Here is a 25,133-nt window from a genome sequence, read left to right as displayed (position 1 = left end):
CCCTAGGAAGTGGCCTGGGCTCTGAGGTACAAGAAATCTCAGAGGGAAGCGCAGGCCTGGCTGTTGTCCTTTGTACCTAGTGACACGCTTCCACCCAGAGCATCCGTCTGCACCTGTGGGAAATGCCATTCCTTCTCTCTGGACTCAAATTGTGTCCTAGTCCATTTCCAAATAACATTTTCTAGGACAAGTTCCCCAGACAGGCACTCTTGATGTTCCCTGGCATTCTTGCTCTGCGGTGATTTCCTTTTTATGTTCATTTTATTTTTATTGTGGTGAAAGTATATACAACAAGACATTTACCAATTCAACAATCTCTGCATATATAATTTAGTGACGTTGATTGCACCCTTCATGCTGTGCAACCATTAGGGCTATCCTTTTCCTAACTATTCCTCCACCATTAACATGAACTCAATGGCACCTAAGCAAAAATTCCCCCTTTCGCCTTCCCTCCCAGCCCTGGTAACCACTAATAACCTTGGTCTCTATATATTTGCTTATTTCGTGTAACTGAGATCAGACAGTATTTGTCCTTTTGAGGCTGACTTACTTCGCTCAGCATGTTTTCAGAGATCATCCATGTTGCGGCATGTGTCAGGATTTCATTTCTTTTTATGACTAAGTAATAGTCTATTGAATGTAGATACTGCATTTTGTTTAACCATTTGTCTGCTGATGGACATTTTCTCTGTATCCATTTTTTATATACTCTTCTTATATATTTATTGAATGAATTACAAGACATATGAGTGAATGAATGAGTGAATGGGTCTTTCTCTTGCAGTTTGTACTTTCCTGAGAGCAAAGATGAGGGTTTTTCTGAAGTTTATTCTGTCTTTCCACAAAAACTTTTGGCCAATAGATCACCCAGTATGGTTAGTTTCTTAAGTGACTAGCTCCTCACCAAAACAACCATTCTCTTAGCTGTAAATTTGGAAATCTTGAGAACATTTTAGTTTTCACCATGCTGACCTTTTACTCAGAGTTTACACAGCTCCAACCTTACTTATGCCATATTTATGTTTATTCCCAAGAAAGGGGATCCAGCCGAATGCAGAAATTATTGGGCAATATAATTAATATGATATGCAAGTAAAATTTTGCTGAAGATCATTTAAAAGCAGCTACAGCAGTATATCGGCAGGGAACTGCCAGAAATTCAAGCTGGATTCAGGAGAGGACATGGAACAAGGGACATGATTGCTGATGTCAGATGGATCCTGGCTGAAAGCAGAGAATATCAGAAAGATGTTTACCTGTGTTTTATTGACTATGCAAAGGCATTCAACTGTGTGGATCATAATAAATTATGGATAACATTGCGAAGAATGGGAATTCCACAACACTTAATTGTGCTCATGAGGAACCTACACATAGATAAAGAGGCAGTCGTTTGAACAGGAGGGGATACTCTGTGATTTAAAGTCAAGAAAGGTGTGCATCAGGGTTGTATCCTTTGAACATACCTATTCAATCTATATGCTGAGTAAATAATCTGAGAAGCTGGACTGTATGAAGAAGAACGGGGCATCAGGATTGGAGGAAGACTCATTAACAACCTGAGTTATTGCAGATGACACAACCTCGCTTGCGGAAAGTGAAGAGGACTTGAAGCACTTACTGATGAAGATCAAAGATCACGGCCTTCATATGGATTACACCTCAACATAAAGAAAACAAAAGTCCTCACAACTGGACCAATAAGCAACATTGTGATAAACAGAGAAGAGATTGAAGTTGTCATGGATTTCATTTTACTTTAATCTATAATCAACGCCCATGGAAGCAGCAGTTAAGAAATCAAGACACATTGCATTGGGCAAATCTGCTGCAAAAGACCTCTTTAAAGTATTGAAAAGCAAAGATGTCACCTTGAAGACTAAGGTCTGCCTGACCCATGCCATGGTGTTTTCAATCACCTCATATGCATGTTAAAACTGGACGATGAATAAGAAAGACTGAAGAATTGACGCCTTTGAGTTGTGGCATTGGTGAAGGATATTGAATATACGACGGACTGCCAAAAGAATGAACAGGCCCGTCTTGGAAGAAGTACAACCAGAATGCTCCTTAGAAGCAAGGATGGCAAGACTACATCTCACATACTTTGGACATGTTATCAGGAAGGACCAGTCCCTGGAGAAGGATATCATGCTTGGTAAAGTAGAGGGCCAGTGAAAAAGAGGAAGACCCTTAACGAAATGGATCGACGAGATGGATTGACACAGTGGTTGCAACAATGGGCTCAAGCATAACAAGGATTGTGAGGATGGTGCAGGACCAGGCAGAGTTTCATTCTGTTGTACCTAGGGTTGCAGTGAGTCGGAACTGACTTGACGGCATCTAACAACAACAACAACTTACTTAAACCAACAAAGAACTTCAATCTTAGAAGTTTTACCCTTTCAACTTGATTGTACTCAATACAGCCCACTGCATTCTTCAGTGTAACTAAGTGAGCCATAGAGGGTGCCACCAGTTAGTCAGTTTCTGGGGCATGTTTTTTGTACGTTTGCCCTGACGTTTACATGTGTGGTGTGAGCAGCTGTGCTTTTGTGTTTGAGAAGAGCCAGGCCTCACTGAAGAGTTGTTTAGGCAATAGGATTTACTGAGTTTCTGCTTTGACCTCAGCACCACGTGCAGTAGGGACAATTCTGGGGTGAATCACGACCTTCAAGGAGAACATGCCTTCACTCTCGGGGGCCCAGAAAGGAGTTGAGGGGGCAGGGGAAGTACACAGGAAGTTACACAGGGAAAACTGCAGAAGTAGACAAGGAGTTCATAATTCCTGCAGGTCAGGTAACCGTGACCAGGGCTCATCTTCCTTGGAGGAGGAGTTGGTAGAAAAGATTGGGTTGAGTCAGCAGCTGATTGGGAGACGTGAACTAAGTTCACCTTGCCTGTGTAGGGTGCATTTGTACAGACAAAACCAAAACCCAAACCTGTGGCCATCCAGTCTGTTCTGACTTATGACAACACCCTGTGTTACAGAGTAAAACGGCTCCCTAGGGTCTTCTTGGCTGTAGTCTTTTTTTCTTTTTTTTTGAAAGGGAAATGCAAACTTTATGTTAAAGGCTTTTGATTACATGTTAGTAGATTTAAATGCTACAGCTCCTGGGTACACTGCCTAAGAGGACTAAGCTGTTTGTTCCTGAGTGAGAGTGTGTTTAAAAACAATAAAATCCAGTGCACTCCCTGTGATGGGGCAGGGAAGTGAGAGGGGGATATACATGCGGTTTGTCAGTGTCCATGGACGCAGTGGCTCACCTCATTGTACGCAATCACCCTGTGAATACATGAACTTACACTTTTATAATGACTGTAATGACATGGTGAGGACTGCTGCAAAGACTGTCCAAAGAGGGTATATCCTAGTTCTGTACTTACATATTAGAGTTAAGAATAGGTTGGAGTATTCTTTTTTTTTTTTTTTTTAACGTTTTATTATGCTTTAGTTGAAAGTTTACACAGCAAATTGGTTTCCTATTCCACAATTCATACACAAATTGTTCCCTGAGGTAGGTTGCTATCCCCGCAATGTGTCAGCACTCTCCCTATTCCATACTGACTTCTTGTTTCCATCCCTCCAGTTTCCCGGCCCCTCCTTGCCTTCTCATCTTTGCTTTTGGGCAAATGTTGCCCGTCTGGTCTCCTACAATTGATTCCTCTGAGATGTTATTGTTTATTTTATAGGCCAATCTATTATTTGATTGAAAGGTGACCTCTGGGAGTGGCTTTAATTCCAGGTTAAAAGGTTGTTTTAGGGCAATAGTCTCAAGGTTCCTCTAGTCTCTATCATTCCAGAAAGTCTAGTCTTTTTTGTGAATTTGAGTTTTGTTCTACATTTCTCTGTCATTCTAACCAGAACCTTCTATTGTGTCCCTAATCAGAGCTGTCAGTAGTGGTTGCTGGGCACCATCTGGTTCTTCTGGTCTCAGACTAGAGGAGGCTGTGGTTTGTGTGGGTAGTTAGTCTTTTGGACTAATTAGTTTTTTGGACTAATTGCTTCCTGAAGTTTTTGATTTCCTTCACTCTCCTTCGCTCCAGACTAGAAGATACCAACAGTTGTATCTTAGATGGTCCCTCATAAGCTTTTGACATCCTAGACACTACTCACCACAGTAGGATGTAGAACATTTTCTTTATGAACAGTATTATGCCAGTGGACCTAGATGTCCCCCAAGATGATGGTCCTTAGCCTTGAAGCCCAGTAACTTTGTCCCAGAGGTGTTGGATATGTCTAAGAAGTTTCCATAGTTGTGCCTCGTATGTGCTCTGTTATATATATGAATATACATGCAGCACACACAAATATGTATATACAAATGCCCACAACTATACCCATATATGCACTCGCATGCCCTCCCGTGTGCCCTCCCCCATGTATATAGCGTACATATCTACCTATGTAACCACTCACAAATTTTTGGTTGTTATTACTGTTGTTGCAGAATTATATATGTTTTAGCATTTACCATAGTTGTCCTTTATTCTTGCGTACCTCTCAGAATCTTCGCTTCCTTGGTCATGTTGTGCTGACTCTCCCCATATTGTGCATTGCCTTTCCCTTCACCAGAATTAACATTTTTTTACTATCTAGTATGTGATTGTCCCTCCCATCCCAGGTAACCATCAAAGAATGTTGCTTTCTGTGTGTAAGCCTATTCTTAAACTTTTTATAAAAGGTACCAGACCATACAGTGTTTGTCCTTTTGTCATTAACTTATGTCACTCAGCATAATGTCCTCCAGATTCATCCATGTTATGTTTCCTTATGAAAACTGACCATTCCTTAGCCCCCTGTCGGCAGGGGGCTGAGGAAATTACAAGGCCATATATCCATATTACAAGGCCAGTGGTTCTAAATTATAGGTGATTTTTGCCTCCCCCCCTCCACGCAGGGGATATTTGTCAATGTCTGGAGACATTTTGGGTTATCACAGCTCGGAGAGTCCTAATGGTGTCTTGTGGATAGTGACCAGGCATGTTGCAAAACATCCTGCAGTATACAAGACAGCCCCACAACAGAATTATCCAGTACAAAATATTAACAGTGCTGAGGTTGAGAAACCCTGTGCCAGCCTGGGAGGAGAGTCTAGGGTCTGGTCTGAGCTATGAGAACTGGGTCCCTTCACCTCCTTGGGTCTCTTTTTACTTATCTGTAACTTAATGTTCTCTTGGGTTACATTTAGCTCTAAACCTCTGTGATTCAGTAAAGCTAACTGTAATCCATTAAAGGTAGGGCGTGACTATCTTTAGATTTTCATGTTTTTAAAATAAGCAGAAGAAATGTGGAGGGCTTTTAAGAGACTTTTTGGGAGAAGTTGTTTAAAACTCAGGTAAATCCGTAAAAATGTTTATCCCCAGAAAAGCCACAGAAGGAGTGGAAGGGCCTCATTCTCATGGTTTGTAATGAAGGAAGGAATTCTTGTCAGGACTCGAGGGACAGAATCCTCTTCTAGAGTTACATGGAATCTAAGATGCCAGTTGCTACTCCTGAGGGTTGCTTTTCAAGTATTGTCCCAGGTTTGCCAAGTCTCTGGAAAGGAAGCACAGTTTCCCAGGCCGGGGCCATTATTTCACATCTTCTGATTGAATGAGAACCACACCCTTACCTGCTGCATGTCTGTCTTCCTATCAGAAGAGGCTGCTCTTCTAGACTCTAAGAAATCACCAGAAGGGAAAGAAAAAGAAAATACAAGGTTTGCACTTGGTTACTTGGGGACACTGGCCTAAAGAGAACACAAATCGTCAGAGTTGCCAAAGCAGAACGATGATGTTATGTTATTTGTACTTTCCAGAAAAAGTAATGTTGTTAGTTGCTGTCCAATTGGCTCCAACTCATGGCAAGCTTATGTGTAATAGAACAAAATGTTGCCTCGTCCTGCACCATCTCCATAATCTTTGCTATGTTGGAGCCCATTGTTAAGGCTGTCATGTCAGTCCATCTCATTGAGGGTTTTCTTCATTTTCATTGACCCTCTACTGGTTCTAATATAAATGTTCCTGACACAAAACAGAGTAAAGGCCATGTTTTTCATACTCTTAAAAAAATTCAATATTAAAAATTCAAATCATGCTTGTAATAAATTCTGTTTACGAAGAGAAAATTCTATATGAAGATAACTCTAAAGATCTGTGACCAGTCATAAATATTATAATTTTAAATTTCACCTTGTTTGAGCAGTGTTTTCTGGGAAGTGTCTTAGAATTTATTTGTAGGGATTTGCAGTCATAAATCAGATGTATGTTATTGGAATGCTAAGGCAGAATGCTTTCTGTATCTGTCATCTGAGGCCCCTACCCATAAAGAAAAATCTAATAGATGCTTTGTACCTTCATGCTCCAGAGTCCCTGCGTGGTGCATACAGTTAACGCACTCAGCTGCTCAGTAAAACGTTGGAGATTTTAGTTTGCCCAGAGGCGATGCGGGACAAAGGCCCAGCGATCTACTTCCAAAAAATCAGCTGCTGAAAACCCTGTGGAGCGTATTTCTACTCTGACACACATGGGGCCGCCATGAGTCAGAGTTGACTCAATGGCACCTGGTCACCCTCATTCCAAAGCAAGGTGTTAGACTACCTGTGAAGGACTTACTACAGGGAAGCCAATAACTGTCTCGTGACCATAAGCCCGTCATCCACCTCGAGGGATTCTTTGAAAAGATTGTCAGTATGTGAGCTTCTCTGCCCACCTGGCCCAGGGCAGAGAGAGGGGTGCTTCCTCCTCACTTTAAGTGACAAAGGGGATTTCATGAGAACTGTTTGTAGAATGTGACGCCTGTCCCTCGGGTTTGGAAAACATAAGGACTGGTGGGAGTGCGGAGAGAGAGGAAGAAAGCTGCATTGAGACCTGTTGCTGTCCCCCTCACCATCCCCCGTGGTGGAGGCAAGAATGTGGAGTTTTCCAGTGGGCCAAAGGGACCTCGGGAGTGACCCTTGCCGGAGAGGGCTCTGTGGAGAGATGATTGGCCCCTGACAAAGGGACAGTGTGTGAAGTAGATCCCTGGAAGACCAGGCAGCGAGGCTCAGAGTCAGCCTGAGAAAGGGCAGCCCACATCATGGGAGTTTCAACGGGACATTCACAGCAGAGCAATCTTCAACGCCCAGCAGAAGCTTCTCACGAGACAAAGTGCCAGCTTCAGACATCCGCCAAGTCCAGAGTACAACAACGTCCTATTATACCTGTACCCACCCTCTAAGACCTCGACGATCTTACTCTAATTTCCCCGCTATGGGCCAACTCTGGAAGGTCAGAAACCTCACAAGCTACAGGAGGGAAAAGCAGAATCTAGGAGAAAAAGAAAAGGCCGACCTTTCCCCATAGCCCTACTTCCTGGTTTCCAAAATGAAAGCTTAAAAGATCTGGGGGAAAGAGAAGCTCTAAAAGTCCAGTAAGAGTTGGAGTTAGTATTACCTGGAATGGATGTTTTTTAGATCCCCCTTATCGAGGTATAACTTACATACAAAAAGCTGCACCCATTTTAGGTGCGCAGTTCATCAGATTTTGACTAATGGTGCCACACAATCAAGACACAGTGTTGCCGTCATCACCAAAGCTCCTTTGTGCCTTAAAAACCATCCCCTCCTCCACCCTCTACAGGTAACCACTCTTCTGCTGCTGTAGATTCGGTTGCTTTTTCTCCCCCCTAGAATGTCATATAAATGGAATCAGAAAGTATTACACTTTTGTTCCTGGTTTCTTTCACTCAATATAATGTTTTTAAGGTGTATCCATGCTGTTGTGTATATCAGTACGTTGTTCCTTTTTATTGCTGAGTCGAGTTCTCTTGAACGGATACACCATAGTTTGTTTCCTCGTTTACCTGTTGATGGACATTTGGGTTGTTTCCAGATTTCTGGCTATTATTAATAAAGCTATGAACATGCTTTTACAAATCTTTACCAAGACATGTTTTCATTATTCCTGGGTAATTGCCTAGGAACGAAATTACTGGGTTGTATTTATGGTAGATACATTTTTTACTGTTATAACAAATTGGCAAAATGTTTTTCCTTAGTGATTGTACCATTTTACATTCCCACCAAATATGTATGAGAATTCCAGTTGCTCCACATTCTTGACAACTTTTGGTTAATGTCAGACTTTTTAGTTTTGGCCTTTCTAGTGGGTGTGTGAGGAACCCTGGCTGCCCAGTGGGTAAGCACTCAGCTGCTTAACCAGAAGGTCAGTGGTTTGAATCCACCAGCTGCTCTGCGGGAGAAAGAAGTGTCACTCTGCTTCTGTAAAGGTTACAACCTAGGAAACCCAATGGGCAGTTCTGCTGTGTCCTACAGGGTCGCCATGGGTCAGAATTGACTCGACAGCAACAGGTTTTTAGTGGGTGTGTAGTGGTAGCTGGTAGTTCTGATTTGTATTTTTCTCATGACTAACGATGTTGAGGATCTTATCATATGCTTATTGGCCATTTGTGTATTTTCTTTTATAAAATGTCTGTCCAAATATTTTACCCAATTATTTTGAGTTTTATTTGTTTTCTTACTGAGTTGAATGAGTTCTTTATATAGGTAGGACACAAGTTCTTTGTCAGATATATGTAGCTAATATTTTCTCCCAGTCTATAACTTGTCTTTTACTTTTCTTAGCTGTGTCATTTGAAGAGGAAATATTTTTCATTTTGATAAAGTCCTATTTATCAATTTTTTTTTCTTTTGCAGTTTGTGTTTTTTGTTGTACAGGACATTTAAATTATGAAAATGAGATTGTTCTTGGAATTGAAAGTGCTCAGAAGACTTTTATTTACCTAAGGGTGACTAAAAAAGCTGTTGAGGATCTGTCTTCCCCAGATTCCATCCAAGGGCAGAGAAAGCCCAGCCCACAGAGTGGCTTTGAAGCGGCAGTGGTGAAATAATTGTCTGATTGCACTTATATAATTCACCCCATTCAACAAAATGGCATATGTCTTCAACGCACCTGGTGGCTCCTCAGTCTATCAGCCTCTTTCTCAACTGGGGTTCTGGCAAGAGAATTAACCCCTAACGCCGTAAGGCATCCATTGTATATAATGAATTCACTGCTCACCCCTGCATCTAGAATGGTCGTGTTGTACATTAAGAACCCTTTACTTATAGAAGAGATTTAATTTATTTTTTTCCAACTTTTTTTTTCTAATTGTACTTTAGATGAAAGTCTACATAGCAAATTAGTTTCTCATTACACAATCAATACCCATATTGTTTTATGACTTTGGTTGCCAATCTCATGACATGTCAACACTCTCCCCTTCTGGACTTTGGGTTCCCCATTACCAGCTTTCCTGTCGCCTCCTGCCTTCTCTCTCATTCTCACCCCTGGGTTGGTGTGCCCATTTAGTCTCATTTTGTTTTATGGGCTTGTCTAATCTTTGGTTGAAGGGTGATCCTCAGGAGTGACTTCAGTGCTGAGTTAAGAGGGTATCCAGGGGACATACTCTTGGGGATAAGAGGTTTAATTTTATTCCTCCAACTGTAAATATTGTACCCAGAAAGTTCAAACTCCTTCATGACCTGGTTGGTCCCTGCCTACCCATCCCCTTACCTGCCACCCCCCACACTCAACTGTGTTTCCTTATCTTCCCCACCTCTATGACTTTGCACAGGTCATTGCTTCTTACTAGAAGTCAAAATTCTTCTGTGAGTCAAAATTCACTCAACGGCACCCAACAACAGCAATCCCAACACCTAGACAGTGCCTGAAACACTGTAGGCACCTGTTGTTGTCAGCTGCTATCGAATGGGCCCTGTACTCATGGCGACCTCATGTGTTGCAGAGTAGAACAGTTCCATAAGGCTTTCTTGGCTGTAATTTTTACAGAGGAAGTTCGCCAGGCTTTTCTTCGGTTTGCCACTGGGAGGGTTCCAACCACCAACCTTAAGCAGCTGATAGCAAACTGCTTGCACCATCTAGGCTTCTTGTAGGCACCCGATGTTTATTTAATGAATTACTAACAATAATATATGCAAATTGAGCATAATCAACTTTATCATCTCTATTATTTCTCTTAAAGTATACAAAATAAACATTTAGTTAAAAGTGAAAAGTTTCAAGAATCAGAGGAATGTACTTTTGAATTGAAACGAGGTATAAAACTCTTGCTGTCAAGTTGAATCCGACTCAGCAGCTCTATTGGGCACAGTAGAACTGCCCCATAGGATTTCGGAGGAGCGGCTGGTGGATTCGAACTGCCAACCTTTTGGTTAGCAGCCGAGATCTTAACCACTGTGCCACCACAGAGAATGATACATAAGGCAATGTGAATATCTTGGGGGAAAAATAAATTCATCCTGACTAGTGATTTAAATAAATCCACCTTGGAAGAAAAAAGTATAGCTTGAACAGACATATAATATATGTCTGTAATAAATAAATTCTATGTTTAAGGCTCACACCTTTTTGCTTGCTGAAGGGGTTTGGGAAAACAATTGCCATCGGTGGTCCTCGTTAGTTTCTCCAGGCAAGGTTTTTAGTTACTGATTCAGAGAAGGAAGGGTGTTCTTCTGCTAGAAAGGAAGTACTGTAGGGAAGATGAATTCTGTGCACAGACGTGTGAGAGGAGGCGTGGGAACGAGGGGGAGGGGAGATAAACCCCACCTTAGACCGAAGCCTGGAGGAAACAAGCACCGGGCAGAGACTGGTAGCCATGGTATGATGTTTACAGCCATACGTGATAGGGTGGTTAACATTTACTGAGCCCCTGCTTTGTGCCTGGCGCTGTCCTGTGTGCTTTATGTGATTTACCTCTGTATTCCTCACAAGAACCTTAGAGGAAGACAGTAACGTTATCACCAGTTTGTTGTTGTTAGTTGCTGTCAAGTCGATTCAGACTCATGGTGCCCGGCATTCTGTAAGAGCTGGGGAATAAAGCAGTGAACATCACACACACAAATCAATGTCTTCGTGCATCTCCTTCTCATCAGAATCAGTGAGAATTATGTCGGATTCTACTGGAAGAGACAGACAATGCAGGAATAGACAAGAATACAGAAAATATGTGCCATGTCTGGTAGTGATTAGTGACATGGGGAAAAATAAAACAGCCTAAAAGGAGGGTTGGGAATCGCCAAATGTTGACTGTGACCTTGTGGAAGCAGATCTCCAGGCCTGTCTTCCAAGGCACCTCTGGGTGGATTCGAACCGCTAGTAGCCGAGCACTTAACCATTTGTACCACCCAGAGATTCTTTACCAATTTACATATGAGGAAGCCCCAAGGTAGTACAAATGATTAACATACTTGGCTGCTATCAGAAAGGTTCACTCAGAGATGTCTTGGAAGAAAGGCCTGGTGATCTGCTTCCAAAAACTCAGCCATGAGCTGGAGTTGGCTGGACGACAACTGGGTTTTTTGCACATGAGGGAAATTGAGGCTTAAAGGGTTTTTAAAAGTTTTTAAAAGTGGCCCAAGGTCACACAGCTTGTAAATTATGGAGTCTGACTCTATAATCTCTGATATAAACCCCTCTTTGGATTCCAAGGGGCAAAAACAAAAATCAAACTAACTTGGAAAAAAAGAGGGAATTGTCCATCAGGACGACTGGAACCGGTGCCTGAATGCTGCCAGTATTCTTCCTCTCTGTCTTATTTCTGCTTCTCTGTACATTTTAGCTTTATTCTTTTCTGCTGAAGATTAGCTTCGCCTTCCTGGCAGAAACATGGGTGACTAAAGCTGGTGAGCCTCATATCCTATCAAGTCAAGCATGAAAGAGGGGTTTGTTTCTTCTTTCCCCTTAGTTTTAGTTTAGAAAGTCCAGGAAAGAAATCTGATTGGCTTCGTTTGGGTTGAGGCCTCTCCTTCTCCCCAAATCAGTCATCTATGGCTAAGGAGGAAGGGAAAAATCATTGGCTCAGCTTTGATTCACCATGAGCTGGGTCTCTGAGCACAAACATGGCCCTCGGAGGCTCTCGTAATGTTGCTGTAACAGACATATCACCACTGGGTGGCTATAAAGAACAGGAATATATTTTCTCACAGTTCTGGAGGCCAAAGTTCAAACCAGGGTCTTACTTAGCCTTACCATTTCTTTCCTTACAGCCCCAGGTGTTCCTTGGCATTCCTTCGCTTGTAGATGGTCTTCGCATGGCATCTGTCTTTCCCTGTGTGTGTTTCTAAAATATGTGTCAACTTGGCTAGGTCCTGATTCCCAGTGTTGTATATTTGTCCATCACATTGTGATCTGATGTGATTATCCTTTGTGTTATAAATCCTAAATTCTATGATGTTAATGAGACAGGATTAAAGGCAGTTATGTTAATGAAGCAGGACACAGTCTTCAGGATTAGGTTGTATTTTGAATCAGTCTCTTCTGAGATATAAAGAATCCAGCAGAGAGGAGGGAGACCTCATGCCACCAAGAAAGAAGTGCCAGGAGTGGAGCATGTCCTTTGAACCCAGGGTTCCTGTGCTGAGAAGCTCTTAGACCAGGGGAAGATTGATGACAAAGACCTTCCCCCAGAGCCGACAGACAGAGAAAGCCTTCCTCTGGGGCTGGCACCCTGAATTTGAACTTCTAGCCTCCTACATTGTGAGAGAATAAATTTCTCTTTGTCAAAGCCATCCACTTGTGGTATTTCTGTTATAGTAGCGCTAGATAACTTTAGGGTCACTATGAGTTGGAACTGACTCTGCAATGGATAGATGACTAAGACAACCTCATTAACACAAGAAAAGAAAATCTCTTTTGGGGGGACACAATTCAGTCCATAACAGGGATTATTCTTGTGTCCTGGCCCTGTATCCCAGAGAAGAAGAAAACACTGGAAACTGGTCAGCCATCACCCAATTGAAGGATGAAAACACAATAATGAGGAACATGGATAACTTTAAATTTAAAAATTTTAAATGAAAAAATGCATAGTTTTACAACTGAGATGTGTAGGGATTTAGTGGAAATCAAATAAACTATGTTTTGAAAAAATGTACTCAAACTTTCTGCTGTTAGGCAGAATTCTGGGGCAATATTAGCTAAGTTTCGTGTTTAAAAAAATCCTTGGTTTTTTAAAACAATTGATTTGCTTTATGATGACATAGATTTAGAAACAGGCTAACTTGATAAAAAGGTTAAACATGGAGGATTTTTTTCCCCATATCCCTCTTAATTTCCATAATTCCAGAGGCTTAAATTCCAACAAACTGCAGTGTTTAACAAGCCTTCCTGTAAGGAAGTTGTTTTTTACAACCATCCTTGATGTCATCATGCTGCAAGCTAGCCTGTCTCCCTCAGTCTGTTCTCAGAGGAAATGGTTAAGGACATACGCACATAAGCATCTCTTGTTCAAATGAAATAATTGCGTGTTCACGTCCTAAAGTGTCTCCTTTCATTACTTTGGTTATTTTCAGCTAAGCCCCTCAACTGCCTCCATATCCCCTTTTGGTGGCCAAGCCCAGACCTTTGTAGTAAAGCCCCGAGGGTGATGAGGGTGGTTCCTAATGCCACATTCCAACCCAAGAATCCCCAAATCGTGGCTTTTGTTCAGAGTGCCTTGTGGCCAACTCATCTTCATTTGAATTCCACTTTAACCAACATTGTATCTGTATTTTTAAAAGTGTTGGGGCTCTAAATTCACAAAGTACCAATCTCTAAACATTTTAGGGAAAAAAATTGTATCTTAAAGTCAAGAGGCTTTAAGTGTGAGTGTGTTGTATGTGTGTGTTGTGTGCTGTCAAGTTGACTCTGACTCATAGCGAACCTATAGGGTTTCCAAAGAGCGGCTGGTGGATTTGAACCACCCGCCATTTGGTTAGTGGCCAAGCTCTTAACCACTTCACCACCAGGCCTCCAACTGCAAGGAGAACTAGTAAAATTAATGAAATTTCAACAGACTGTGCCCACCCACCGTCAGCCAACCTGTAACAGCTACTGAGCACCAGGTGCCAGGGGCCCCCAGCCTTTGCACTTGCTGTTCCCACTGCCAAGGATGGTGTTTCCCCCACACAGCCCCATGACACACTCCCTGACCTCAATCAGGTCTGCTATCAGAGGGCTCCTTCTCAGGAAGACCCTTCCTGGCCATCTTCTGTAAAACCGTAGTTCGCGGATGCAGCCCAGCCCACCCTGACCCAACTTTGGTGATTGCCAATCCTCCTTTTATGCTGGTTTATTTTTCCCCATGTCACTAATCACTACCGGATACGGTGTATTTTTTTTTTGTATTCTTGTCTATTCCTGCATTGTCTGTCTCTCCCAGTGGATTCTGACATAATTCTCATTGATTCTCAAGAGAAGGAGGTACATAAAGACACTGATTTGTGTGTGTGATGTTCACTGCTTTATTCCCCAGCTCCTAGAGAATGCCTGGCACAGAAAGGCCTTCAATAAATACTCTTTGAATGAATACATCTGTGAATGCAAGTAGAGATCTTTCTGGTGAGTAAGAGCACTTGAACTTTCATTTTCATTATTTATTCTATGGAAAAAGTACATCATGCTTACTCTGTGCCAAACTTTGTTCTAAATGACTTACAAATATTATCTCATTTAATCCCCATGACAATCGTATGCAGTATGTACTATTATTATCCCCAGTTTATGGCTGAGGAAGCAGAGGCACAGTGCCCAGATCACAGCTGGAATGTGGCAGCCTGTTCCAGGGTCGGCACACTCACCCACAACCGTGCTGGCTCCTATTAATTAAATAACTGAAATATATTTGGTAGAAAGACAAGATTGAATGGGTTTGGGCTGGGGCCAACCACAGGAAGCTTTCTGGGCTAGGTGAATGGAACATGGATGTTGGGGAGGAGACACTGGATTACATCCAAGTTTAGGAGACTTGAAGTCACAGATGTGGAGGTGGCCAAAGTCATACAGAGAGGCATTTGCAAATGGAAGCAGGGATGTGGGGACTGAGTGTACATGGAGAGAAGCCCAGGCACACAGAGAGGCTGATGGAGAAAGCTGAGTGGGACTAAATTGGGCTTCATGTGGTGGCCCAGGGGACCCCTTCACTCCAGCCTGGAATTCAGGAACAGCCCGCACCAGACCAATGGTATTAAACAAATTTTTTTTTTTTTTACCAGTTGCCATGGAGTCAACTCTGACTTAAGGCAACCCCACGTGTGTCAGAGTAGAACTGTGTTCCACAGCGTTTTCAATGGCTGATTTTTGCAGAGGCAGATCACCATGCCTTTCTTCTGAGGTGCCTCTGGATGGACTCAAACCTCCAATCTTTCAGTTCACAGTCAAGCATGTTAATTAAGCAAAACTAGGACAGGGTAAAGAAGTGTGGGCATGGGCCTAAGCATATGAGAATAATTTATAGGTGAGGTTTAGGTGAGGTGGGGTGTAAAATGAGTAAGCAGGGAGAGAGAGGGAAACTGAGATTCTGAGAAATTATCTTTCATGTTCTCTCACATCTCCCGTAAACTTGGGATATCAAATGAATTCATTGATTAAAATTCCTTTTTAGTGAATGGATAAACAAACTGTGGTATATGCATGTGTTATGGATTGAACTGTCCCCCCAAAATATGTGTGATAAACCCTAACCACTATACCTGTGGTAGAATCTTATTTAGGAATAGATTTTTCTTTGTTATGTTAATCAGATGGTATTAGTGTAAGGTGTATCTTAAGTCAGTCTCTTTTGAGATATAAAGGAGAAACAAGCAAGTGGGCCGGCAGAGATAGAGAAGAGAGATGCCATGCTGCATGGAGATCATCAAGGAACTAAGGACAAGAGATAAGGACCTTCCCCCAAGAGCCGACAGAGGGAGAAAGACTTCTCCTAGAGCCAGTGCCCTAAATTTGGACTTCTAGCCTACTAAACTGTGAGAAAATATAAATTTCTGTTTATTAAAGCCACCCACTTGTGGTGTTTCTGTTATATCAGCACTAAACAACTGAGACAGTGTGCAATGGAACACTACTCAACAATAAAAATGAATGAATTTTTTAATATTCCCAACAATAATTATGCAGAGTAAAAGAAGCCAAACAAAAGAGTATATTCGGTATGATTACATTTACAGGAAATTCTAGACAATGTAAGCTAATCAACAGTGACAGAAAGCTGATCAGTGGGCACATGGAGCCAAGGATGGAGGGGACTGGAAGGGGCCAGAGGGTGTGATTACAAAGGGGTGTGAGGAATCTTTGGGGGATGATGGATATGTTTCTATCTTGAGCTTGGTGATGTTTTCATGGGTGTATCCATATGTCGAAACTCATCAAATTGTACACTTAAAAAATTAGGGGTGATCAAATCCATAAATCTGTTCTTTGGGATTGTTTTCCCAAGGCTTTTAAGTCTCATCTTCTCCAAATTTTGATGAATTTTTTTTTTTACGTTTTTATTGTGGCGAAATACATATAACAAAACAGTTGCCATTGCAAACATTTTTACATCACAATTCTGCGGCATTCATTACATTCACCCTGTTGTGAAACCATTACCACTATCCATTCCCAAAAGTTTTTATCACCCTTAACAAAAACTCTGTAGATTAATAGGATTTCTTTTCTTCTGAAATTTTTTTAGATGGGAGTAGGGAGTAAAAAAAAAAAAAAAAAAAAAAACCTCCGTTCAGCATGTCTTCCATGTACAGCATTGCCTACACTTGCCTCCCCTTCTTATGTAAGGAAACTGCCCCAGCCTTGGATTAAGTTCTCAAGGCCCCTGGGTATTTTTATTCCTGAATTAGCCTTAGATACCTCTACCCCCAGTTTTTTTCTACCCCTTATTTTACTCCTGCTTTTTCTTCCTTCTCTGAAGCAACCTTGTTAAAAGTTTAACCCATTACCCATTGCCGTGGAGTCGATTCCGACTCATGAGTTAGAGGTTTATTCTCTTGATATTTGACTACTTCTATCTGGACGGAAGTCACTTCCGGCCAACATGGCGCCTCAGAAAGCACCACGCCCTCCCTCCACAGCAAAGACCCGAAAAACTAAGTGAAACAGAGACAAACGTCATTCTTGGAACCTGAAGTGTCAAATGAAGAGATAAAGATCTCAGTAAAGCACGGAATGGAATAAGAAACTGACAGAGGTCAGAGAGTGAGGAGAGATACCTGCAGAGGGCCCCATCTGCTAACGCAGCACGGATCTGCCATCTTGGACTCCTGTCAGGGATCGGCAGACAGGGAGCACGGGAAAGCAGCTTCGCGCGAAACTCCCAGCAGGAGACAGAGCACCCGGTAACCAGCGATACAAGCTTTCCCACCCCCCATTCTCTCTCCGCTGCTCTACCTCTGAGCTTCTTGGATGGCTGCGGTGGCTCCGCCGGCCGTTAAGTGCGGCCTACGAGCCGCTTGGATTCACCCCGCCTACGTCGGAGATCCGGCAGACAGGGAGTAAGGCAAAGCAGCTTCACGAAGTTCCCAGCAGGAGACAGAGCACCCAATAAAGAGCGATATACGCCTTCCTACCCTCCACTTTGGCCTTCTCTGCCTCCCACCAGCCACAGTCTCTTGGCTGGGAGGCAACTGCTTTGGTCTCAGGCTGCTTGGATTCACCCTGCCAACACTGGCCGGGCCCCTGAGCTGGTGTTGGTTCTTTCCATCTCTTTTGCTTTCTTCTGTGCCTTCTACAACCTCCCCCATCTTTGTCTGGAACACCTGGCTCAATGTACCATCTTTGCGTCTTCTTGAAAGATTGTGAAGCCACGGTGGACTGGGGAACCACTCCCCGGCCCAGGACACCATGCTGGTGGGATCCCTGGGGCCCTGGGGCTCTTTTTTCCCTTGTTCTGATTTGTTGTTGTTTTTTTTTTTTCCTTTTCTTTTCACAGTTTGGGGGCCTCTTCTACCTTGGCTGCACTGCACAGCTTAGGAGCCACTCCCCCAATCTGCGCAGCGGCCGCATAGGTGGGATACCTGGGGGCATTTCTTTCTTTTCTCATTTTCCCTGTCTGTCTTTCTTCATTTCTCAGTTCTCATCTCTCTACACTTATCTTCCTTTCCTGTCTCCTGAATACCTGGTGCTGTGTGACACCTATACCCTCTCTAGCCAGGCTATACTGCACAGCCTGGGAGCCACTTCCGCGGTCTTAGCAGCCCCACCGGTGAGACTCTGGAACTCCTGGGGGCTTTTCTTTTCCAAATTTTTATCTCTTTATTTATTTTCGCTTTTCTCCATTTCTCGGTTTCTCATCTCTCCACTCCAATGGCAAGCTTCCTTAGCACTCATTTCTTTCTTTCTTTGCATGTTTGTTTTTGCCTCCTGTTTCTCGCTCCTCTTTCCCATACCCCTGTTAGCTCCACACATCACAACCTCCCCCCTCTTTCCTGCCTGTCTGCACTGTGCACTGAACATCACATCTCCCAGCAGCACAGGCACGGCCTACTGGAACCTGCCCAGCACTGGTTCTGGGCCCCCCCTGCCAGCCCTAGTATGTGCCACAAACAACCCATCCCAGCCCATCCCCTTCAGCTGGGCCTGCCCTGCTGCACCGTAGCTGAATGACTGGCCCTGCCCATTGGACAAAGAGGTGAAAGGTATTGTGACTACAGACAAGCAAACAACAAAGAACGCACAACCCACCTGCTCAGACATAACCAAATAAAACAAAAAAGTAGGACGAAACAAACGTATCTACAATCAAGAAACAAAGAAAATGACTACTGAATGTCCTGAAGATGGGGGACAATATCAAACATACTAAAAAACAGGACAGGATGGTTCCAGTAGGAGTCCAAAATAAAACACCAGATGACTTTCCAGTAGAAGAAAAGGCACTAGAACTACCTGACAAAGGAATTCAAATCTCTACTATTCAGAGTAATACAAGAGATGAAGCAAAAAGCAGACAAAAATGAGGAAAAAATAGACAAATTTATGGGAAAGGCATACAAATTCATGGAAAATACAGACCAAAAAAAATTGGAAGAATTCAGGAAAGTAACACAGGAACAAAATGCCAAAATAAGTTCATGACTAGGAATCATACAAAAACAACAATTAGAAATCCAAAAGATAAACAACAAGATTGCAGAAATGGACAGTGTCATAAAAGGGCTGAGGAGCAGTTTGAAATGATGAAAGACAGAATCAGCGAAATTGAAGACAAACACTTGGATACAACTCTGAAGAAAAATTAGAAAAAAGAGTGAAGAAAAATGAAAAAACCCTGAGAATCATGTGGCATACAATCAAACGCAAAAATTTGCGAGTGATCAGAGTTCCAGAACAGGGAGAGAAAACGGAAAACACATAAAGGATAATTGAAGAATTGCGGACAGAAAACTTCCCTAATATCATGAATGATGAAGAGCTGACCATCCAAGAAGCTCAACAAACCCCATATAGGATAGACCCCAAAAGAAAAACACCATGGCATATCATACTCACACATGCTAAAACCAAAGACAAAGAAAAAATCCTGTGAGCAGCTCAAGAAAAACAAAAAGTCACATACAGAGGAGAAACAGTAAGACTAAGCTCTGACTATTTGGCAGAAACCATGCAGGCAAGAAAGCAATGGGATGACATATATCTGGACGGATGCACTCATTAACTTCTCTAAGCTTCAGTTTCCTCATTTCACAGAATGTGAGTACCCACTGCCTAGGGTTTGTTGAGAAGATCAAATGAGTTAATACATGTAAATCCTCTTACAACCACGACTGTCATATAGTAAATGGTCCGTACACATTATTACCATTATCCTTAAGCTCTGCTCCCATTTCCCAAGGGTTGCCTCAGCTTGTAACTTCTCCAAAATTAATGATTCCTTTACTTCCACCATCTGGGTTATTAGTGAAAATATCTCATTACTCTTGGGTCTAGGACGACCCTCATGACAGATGCTTTGTGATTGTTCCTGGGATTAATTCTGAACTAGACTTTTCAGCAGACCTCCTCATGGTCTCTGTTAAGAAACTGAGAACCTTTGTGATATTGAAGTCTGTCATGGCTTAGCTCAGTGGGTTGGATACTGGACAAATAAGCCCAAGGTCATTGCTTCCTCCACCCTGTAACCAGCTTATTGTTGTTAGTTGTGTGACCACAGCCTGACTTTAAGCATCAGTTTGCAAATGTGAGCCATTGGTCCTAAGAGACAGAGCAAAAGACTATAGGAGGCCTGTAAAAATCCATCAGCATGTCTGGAAAAACAAAAGTATGTGTTGTGTTGATGTGTGATTATTAGAGTCCTCTTTGCAGCTCAGCTTTATATGAAACCTGATTTTAAGCTTTACCATCACTGTCTTTCTCAAAGAAAAACAAAGAAATCCTATGGAATAATAATTATGGCATGTCTACATAAATTTTTTTTTTTACATAAAATAGTTATAAAATTGTCTCACCTACAAAGAATACATTTATCTGAGACTGTTTAGAAGAATTTTTCACCTCTTTTTGACAGGGAGTGGGTGTCACCTAAGAGTGGGTGATTCTGCTCATTAATTTACAATGCATTCATTGAAGAACCAATAAGCAGAACAAAAGCAAAAGCCTTGTCAAAGTCAAGAAAGATTGTAGTTTTCATTTCTTCTGTCTTTAAAGCCCTTCAATGTCACTGATGGCTAAATTGCCAGCTCCTCTCCTTAATAAAGCTGTGCTGCCTGTACATCTCCTTAAAAACGGGGGTGGGGGGTGGGGGTGGGGGCGGGGCGGGATTTTTAAAATATGTAATGTGCGCCTAAAAATTTATAATTTCAAGAATCATCTGATAAGACGTGAGAAGTCTCACATTTATCCTTATATTATCAAATGTGCTTCTGTGTGACTTTACTCACTCCTATTAACCATATCATTGCATGGTTTCTTGACATGGGGATATATTTTTATGTGGACAGAACTCTTTAAAAAATATCAGTAGGCAATTTAATATTTTTCCTTTAGCACAGTATTTTGCATGTTGACAAATCAGGGACTTGGTAATGAGTGTACTGTGGGCTATTGAGCCAGTTTAGCTAATTGGGGCTTCAGCTCTTTTGAAAGATTGGGTGAAGCTCTGCTTATGGGTAGTTGAAGCTTCAGGTTGCCAAGACTTGGGTGACTAAGAGGTAACTGTTTGGGCTCAAGGGTAAAATTCTAATTGGATGATGAGCATTCTCAAAGGACACAGAGCCATTTTCTGAATTGCATAATTTAATGGCTGAGATTTAGAAAGTAGTGATGTCATCACCCCACATTTTACATGTACGTACATCTATCTGCCTCTGTAGTTATTTTGTGTATTATTTTTAATGATAGTAATGGACAACTCCAAGGGTCGGGAAAGAAACAGGATGGTCAGGAAGAAACAGGCCCCGGGACGTGTGCAACACCTTTGTCAGAGAGTTTCTGCCCTACGTAATTGTGTTCTTTTGTTGGAATTCCTGGCAAAGTCTTTTCTCCATGTTTTTCAAGCCTTGTTCTCAATTCATTTCCTGATACGCCTTTACAAGGGGGTTTACCTCTGTTAAGATGGACTGAGTTCAAATAGTGTCCTTCCTGAATTATAACTTGTGAATCTTTCTTTTCTTTATTGGTTTTTGATAAAAATATACGATGAAATAGTAAACTCACCAAGAATGTCAAGCATATTTTATTATAGGTATCACAGTCGGAGTTTATAAAGGTAATACGATGGAGAGGTAAAGAATTTGGGATCTGCTTAACAAAAGATTGATCTGGGATCAATTTCTTAATTTTTTGTGTATGGCATAGTAGAAGGAGCCCTGGACTAGGAGTTAAGAGACCCGGTTCTAGCCCTGGTTCTGCTACTATTTTGCTGTATAACTCTGGGAAAGTCACTTAATTTTGCAGGGCATCAGTTTTTCCATGTGAAAAATGAGGGTATTTTGTCAGATTACTTAGAAAATCTCTTTAGTTCCTCAGGTTTTGTAGTTGTGTTCTAAAAATGGAACTTTCTGAGTTAAATCTTGGTGATTGGTTTTGTTTTTTCCTCTGTTTTTTCATCCCACTAGAAAGAAAGCCATACTGTTTTTTTTTTTTTTTTCAATCTGAAATACTTCTTAATAAATTTTAGCCCACTGCCATATTTTCCCTTTTACATTGGAAAATAGCTTTCCCCAGTGGATTCATTCTACCTATTCCTCTGCGCAGGTAACAGCATGGTAGAAATAGAAAGAACCTAGTTTCACTGCCTGCGAGCTGAGTGACTTTGGGAAGTTAATTAAACTCCCTGATTCTCAGTTTCTGTATCTGTAAAGGAAACCCTGGTGGCGCAGTGGTTAAGTGCTACGGCTGCTAACCAAAGGGACGGCAGTTCGAATCTGCCAGGTGCTCCTTGGAAACTCTATGGGGCAGGTCTGCTCAGTCCTGTAGGGTCGCTATGAGTCAGAATCGACTCGACGGCACTGGGTTTGGGGTTTTTTTTATATATATATCTGTAAAACAGAAACAATTCCTAGCACCACAACGCCAAGTGGTTTTGAATATAGAATGAAATCATATAAAAGAAGATCTAGCATGTAGCAGGCACTTAAAGAAAAACAAAAAAACAGCTGCTGTGGAGCCAACTCCAGCTCATGGCGGCCTCACGCGTTTCAGAGTAGAACTGTGCTCCACAGGGTTTTTAATGGCTGTGATTTGTCAGAAGTATCACCAGACCTGTCTTCCAAGGAGCCTGTAGGTAGATTCCAATCACCAACTTCTTGGTTAGTAGTCAAGCACTTAAGCATTTGCACCATCCAGGGACTTGGTAGCAGCCACTTACCAGACATGCATGCTCTCACCTTGTTCACCACTTTCCTTTCCTGACTCCGTGACCCTGTTCTTTCTCACCTTCTCAAGGCAGGAGGCAAGGGGGTCTCCTGCACCACAGTGCCTGGTGCTTAATAGACACTGTACAAATATTTCTTGAGTGAATGAATTGAATAAATCCTCTTCAGTGAACTTGTGGGATGACCTTCCAAGGAAGGTTCCTGTTAAACCCAGAGGATTCTGAAGATTCCCTATTCAGGAGGTAACCTGCACCTTCAAATCAAGAGCCATGGAAGTAAAGAAGTGACAGATCCTTTGGAATCATTAGAAGAATGCAAGGCCAGAAGGAGCCTCATGGACTATTGGAAAGAAGTGCCAGAGGAAACATATAATACAAACTGAACATCAGTGGCAGAATCGTATTTTTAAACTTAACATAGACTAGAAAGGACAGTATTGTTTGACTGTTATTTTTATAATCAAGGTCAGAGGGCTTGATACGGAGCTTGTGGAAAATGAGTATATTTCAACATTTTTCTGTTTCTCTGCTGGTTGATTTTGATAGCTACGGTGCTTTCCTTTATAAATAATGAGTCACTTCCAAAATGTAATGCCTATATTTTTTCTCAAAGTTTGTTTGCCAGTAACTTACACAATACCACACAATCAGCCAAGTGGCTCTTAACTTTGTATCTCAGTGTATTATTTAGAAACCATGTGAAAAAGAAAAAAGCTACTGTTTATTTTCTGGTTCTTGGTTATTATAGTAGAGTGTTGAAAGTTTCCCCCACTCATCTGTCAGTTTGTGGCTCCGGGAATTGACGAAATATCAATTGAGATGTTTCAACAAACTGATGCAGGGCTGGAGGTGCTCACTCATTTATGCCAAGAAAATTGGAAGACAGCTACCTGGCCAACTGGCTGGAAGAGATCCATATTTTGCCCGTTCCAAAGCAAGATGATCCAACAGAATGTGGAAATGATTGAACGATATCATTACTATCACACACAAACTTTCAAAAACGGTTGCAGCAGTACATCAACAGGGAACTGCCAGTAATTCAAGCCAGATTCAGAAGAGGACGTGGAACCAGAGATGTCATTGCTGATGTCAGATGGATCTTGGCTGAAAGCAGAGAACACCAGAAAGACGTTTACCTGTGTTTTATCGACTAAGGTGCGCCTGACCCAAGCCGTGGTATTTTCAGTTGCCTCATGTGCATGCGAAAGCTGGACAATGAATAAGGAAGACCAAAGAAGAATTGATGCCTTTGAATTGTGGTGTTGGCCTAGAATATTGAATATACCGTGGACTGCGAAAAGAATGAATAAATCTGTCTTGGAAGAAGAACAGCCAGAATGCCCCTTAGAAGCAAGAATGGTGAGACTTCATCTCATGTACTTTGGACATGTTACCAGGAGGGACCAGTCCCTGGAAAAGGACATCATGCTTGGTAAAGTAGAGGGTCAGTGAAAGAGAAAAGGCTGTCAATGAGATGGATTGACACAATGGCTGCAACAGTGAGCTCAAGCATAACAATGATTTTGAAGGTGGTGCAGGACTGGGCAGTGTTTTGTTCTGTTGTACGTGGGGTTGCTATGAGTTGGGACCTACTCGACAACAACTGAAAGGTTAAGCTGACACAGTAGCTTTAAAACAGAATTTAGTTAAGTTCAGGAGACAGAAAGAAGCCATGGCCATCCTCTTCCAAATATACTAAATTTACATCTGCTTTATTTGCGTATGTGTGATCAAATTAAACGAGCATTTAAAAAACATGGACACATCAGATTTGAATCATTTTGTATACTTGGGGACTAAAATAAGCCCGGTTCTCTGGGTTCTGAAGCCGAACAGATCAAAGTGTTTTCTCTGTACACATGGTAAGTTCTTCTCATCAGATATTCTGTTCAACAAAGTAAGTGTGTCATAAAAGTATTTTCTTTGAACTTTGTTCTTCGACTGAAAACTCCTATCTATCTTGTGAATACTGCAATCATTAACCCCAGAAGACAAAAGATGGCTAATGCAACACAGATGTCTGTGGATTTTAAAGATACGTTATTATGTGTGAGGCATACCAACCCGTCCCTGAAATTGGTCTGAGGAGTTGGGGGCAGGGGAACCCTTCCAAGCCGCCGAGCTGTAAAGAGGATGACTCTGGTCCTTCCCGTTCATTGTCCCTCACTCCCGCCTCCCCGTCTTCAGAATGAAACACGATATCTTAAAAAAACTGAGCTCAGAGAGGCTGATCATTGGCTCTCATTGTCCCTGATGGTGCAGCCCCGCCCTCTTGGCTTGCACTGACAAGCTGTTTATATTTTTGTAAGGGCCACCCTTTAACTCCGGCAGCCTGATGACTATAATGGGCCCAATTGTCTACAGGCTTCAGGGCGCTGAATCCCCAGATTCGAGGCGGCTGGGGCCCGTCTCGGATGCACAGGAGTGACCGTTATGGAACACGGGTAAGGGGGCTTCTCAGAGTGGGATGATTCATTTTGGGGATCTGGCTGGTTAATCCTAGACACTGTTTTGGGGACAT

General features: G+C 42.2%; 1 protein-coding gene across 4 annotated transcripts in view; it reads left to right on the top strand.

Moving 5' to 3' along the window:
- TRIM2 (tripartite motif containing 2) overlaps positions 1–25,133 on the top strand; it is a 198,858-nt gene that overhangs the window by 26,380 nt on the left and 147,345 nt on the right. For 3 of the 4 annotated variants that reach the window (XM_049852744.1, XM_049852743.1, XM_049852751.1), the window contains exon 1: positions 24,869–25,056. The exons of the other annotated variant lie outside the window; for it this stretch is intronic. In XM_049852744.1, coding sequence (XP_049708701.1) covers positions 25,027–25,056 — 30 coding nt within the window. In that variant the 5' untranslated portion in view covers positions 24,869–25,026. Of the gene's footprint in view, positions 1–24,868; positions 25,057–25,133 lie in introns of those variants that run through there. 4 annotated transcript variants of the gene reach the window in all.

The sequence above is a fragment of the Elephas maximus genome, chromosome 13 (genome assembly GCF_024166365.1).
Source record: "Elephas maximus indicus isolate mEleMax1 chromosome 13, mEleMax1 primary haplotype, whole genome shotgun sequence".
NCBI lineage: Eukaryota > Metazoa > Chordata > Mammalia > Proboscidea > Elephantidae > Elephas > Elephas maximus.
This window is presented reverse-complemented; position numbering and strand designations above follow the sequence as displayed.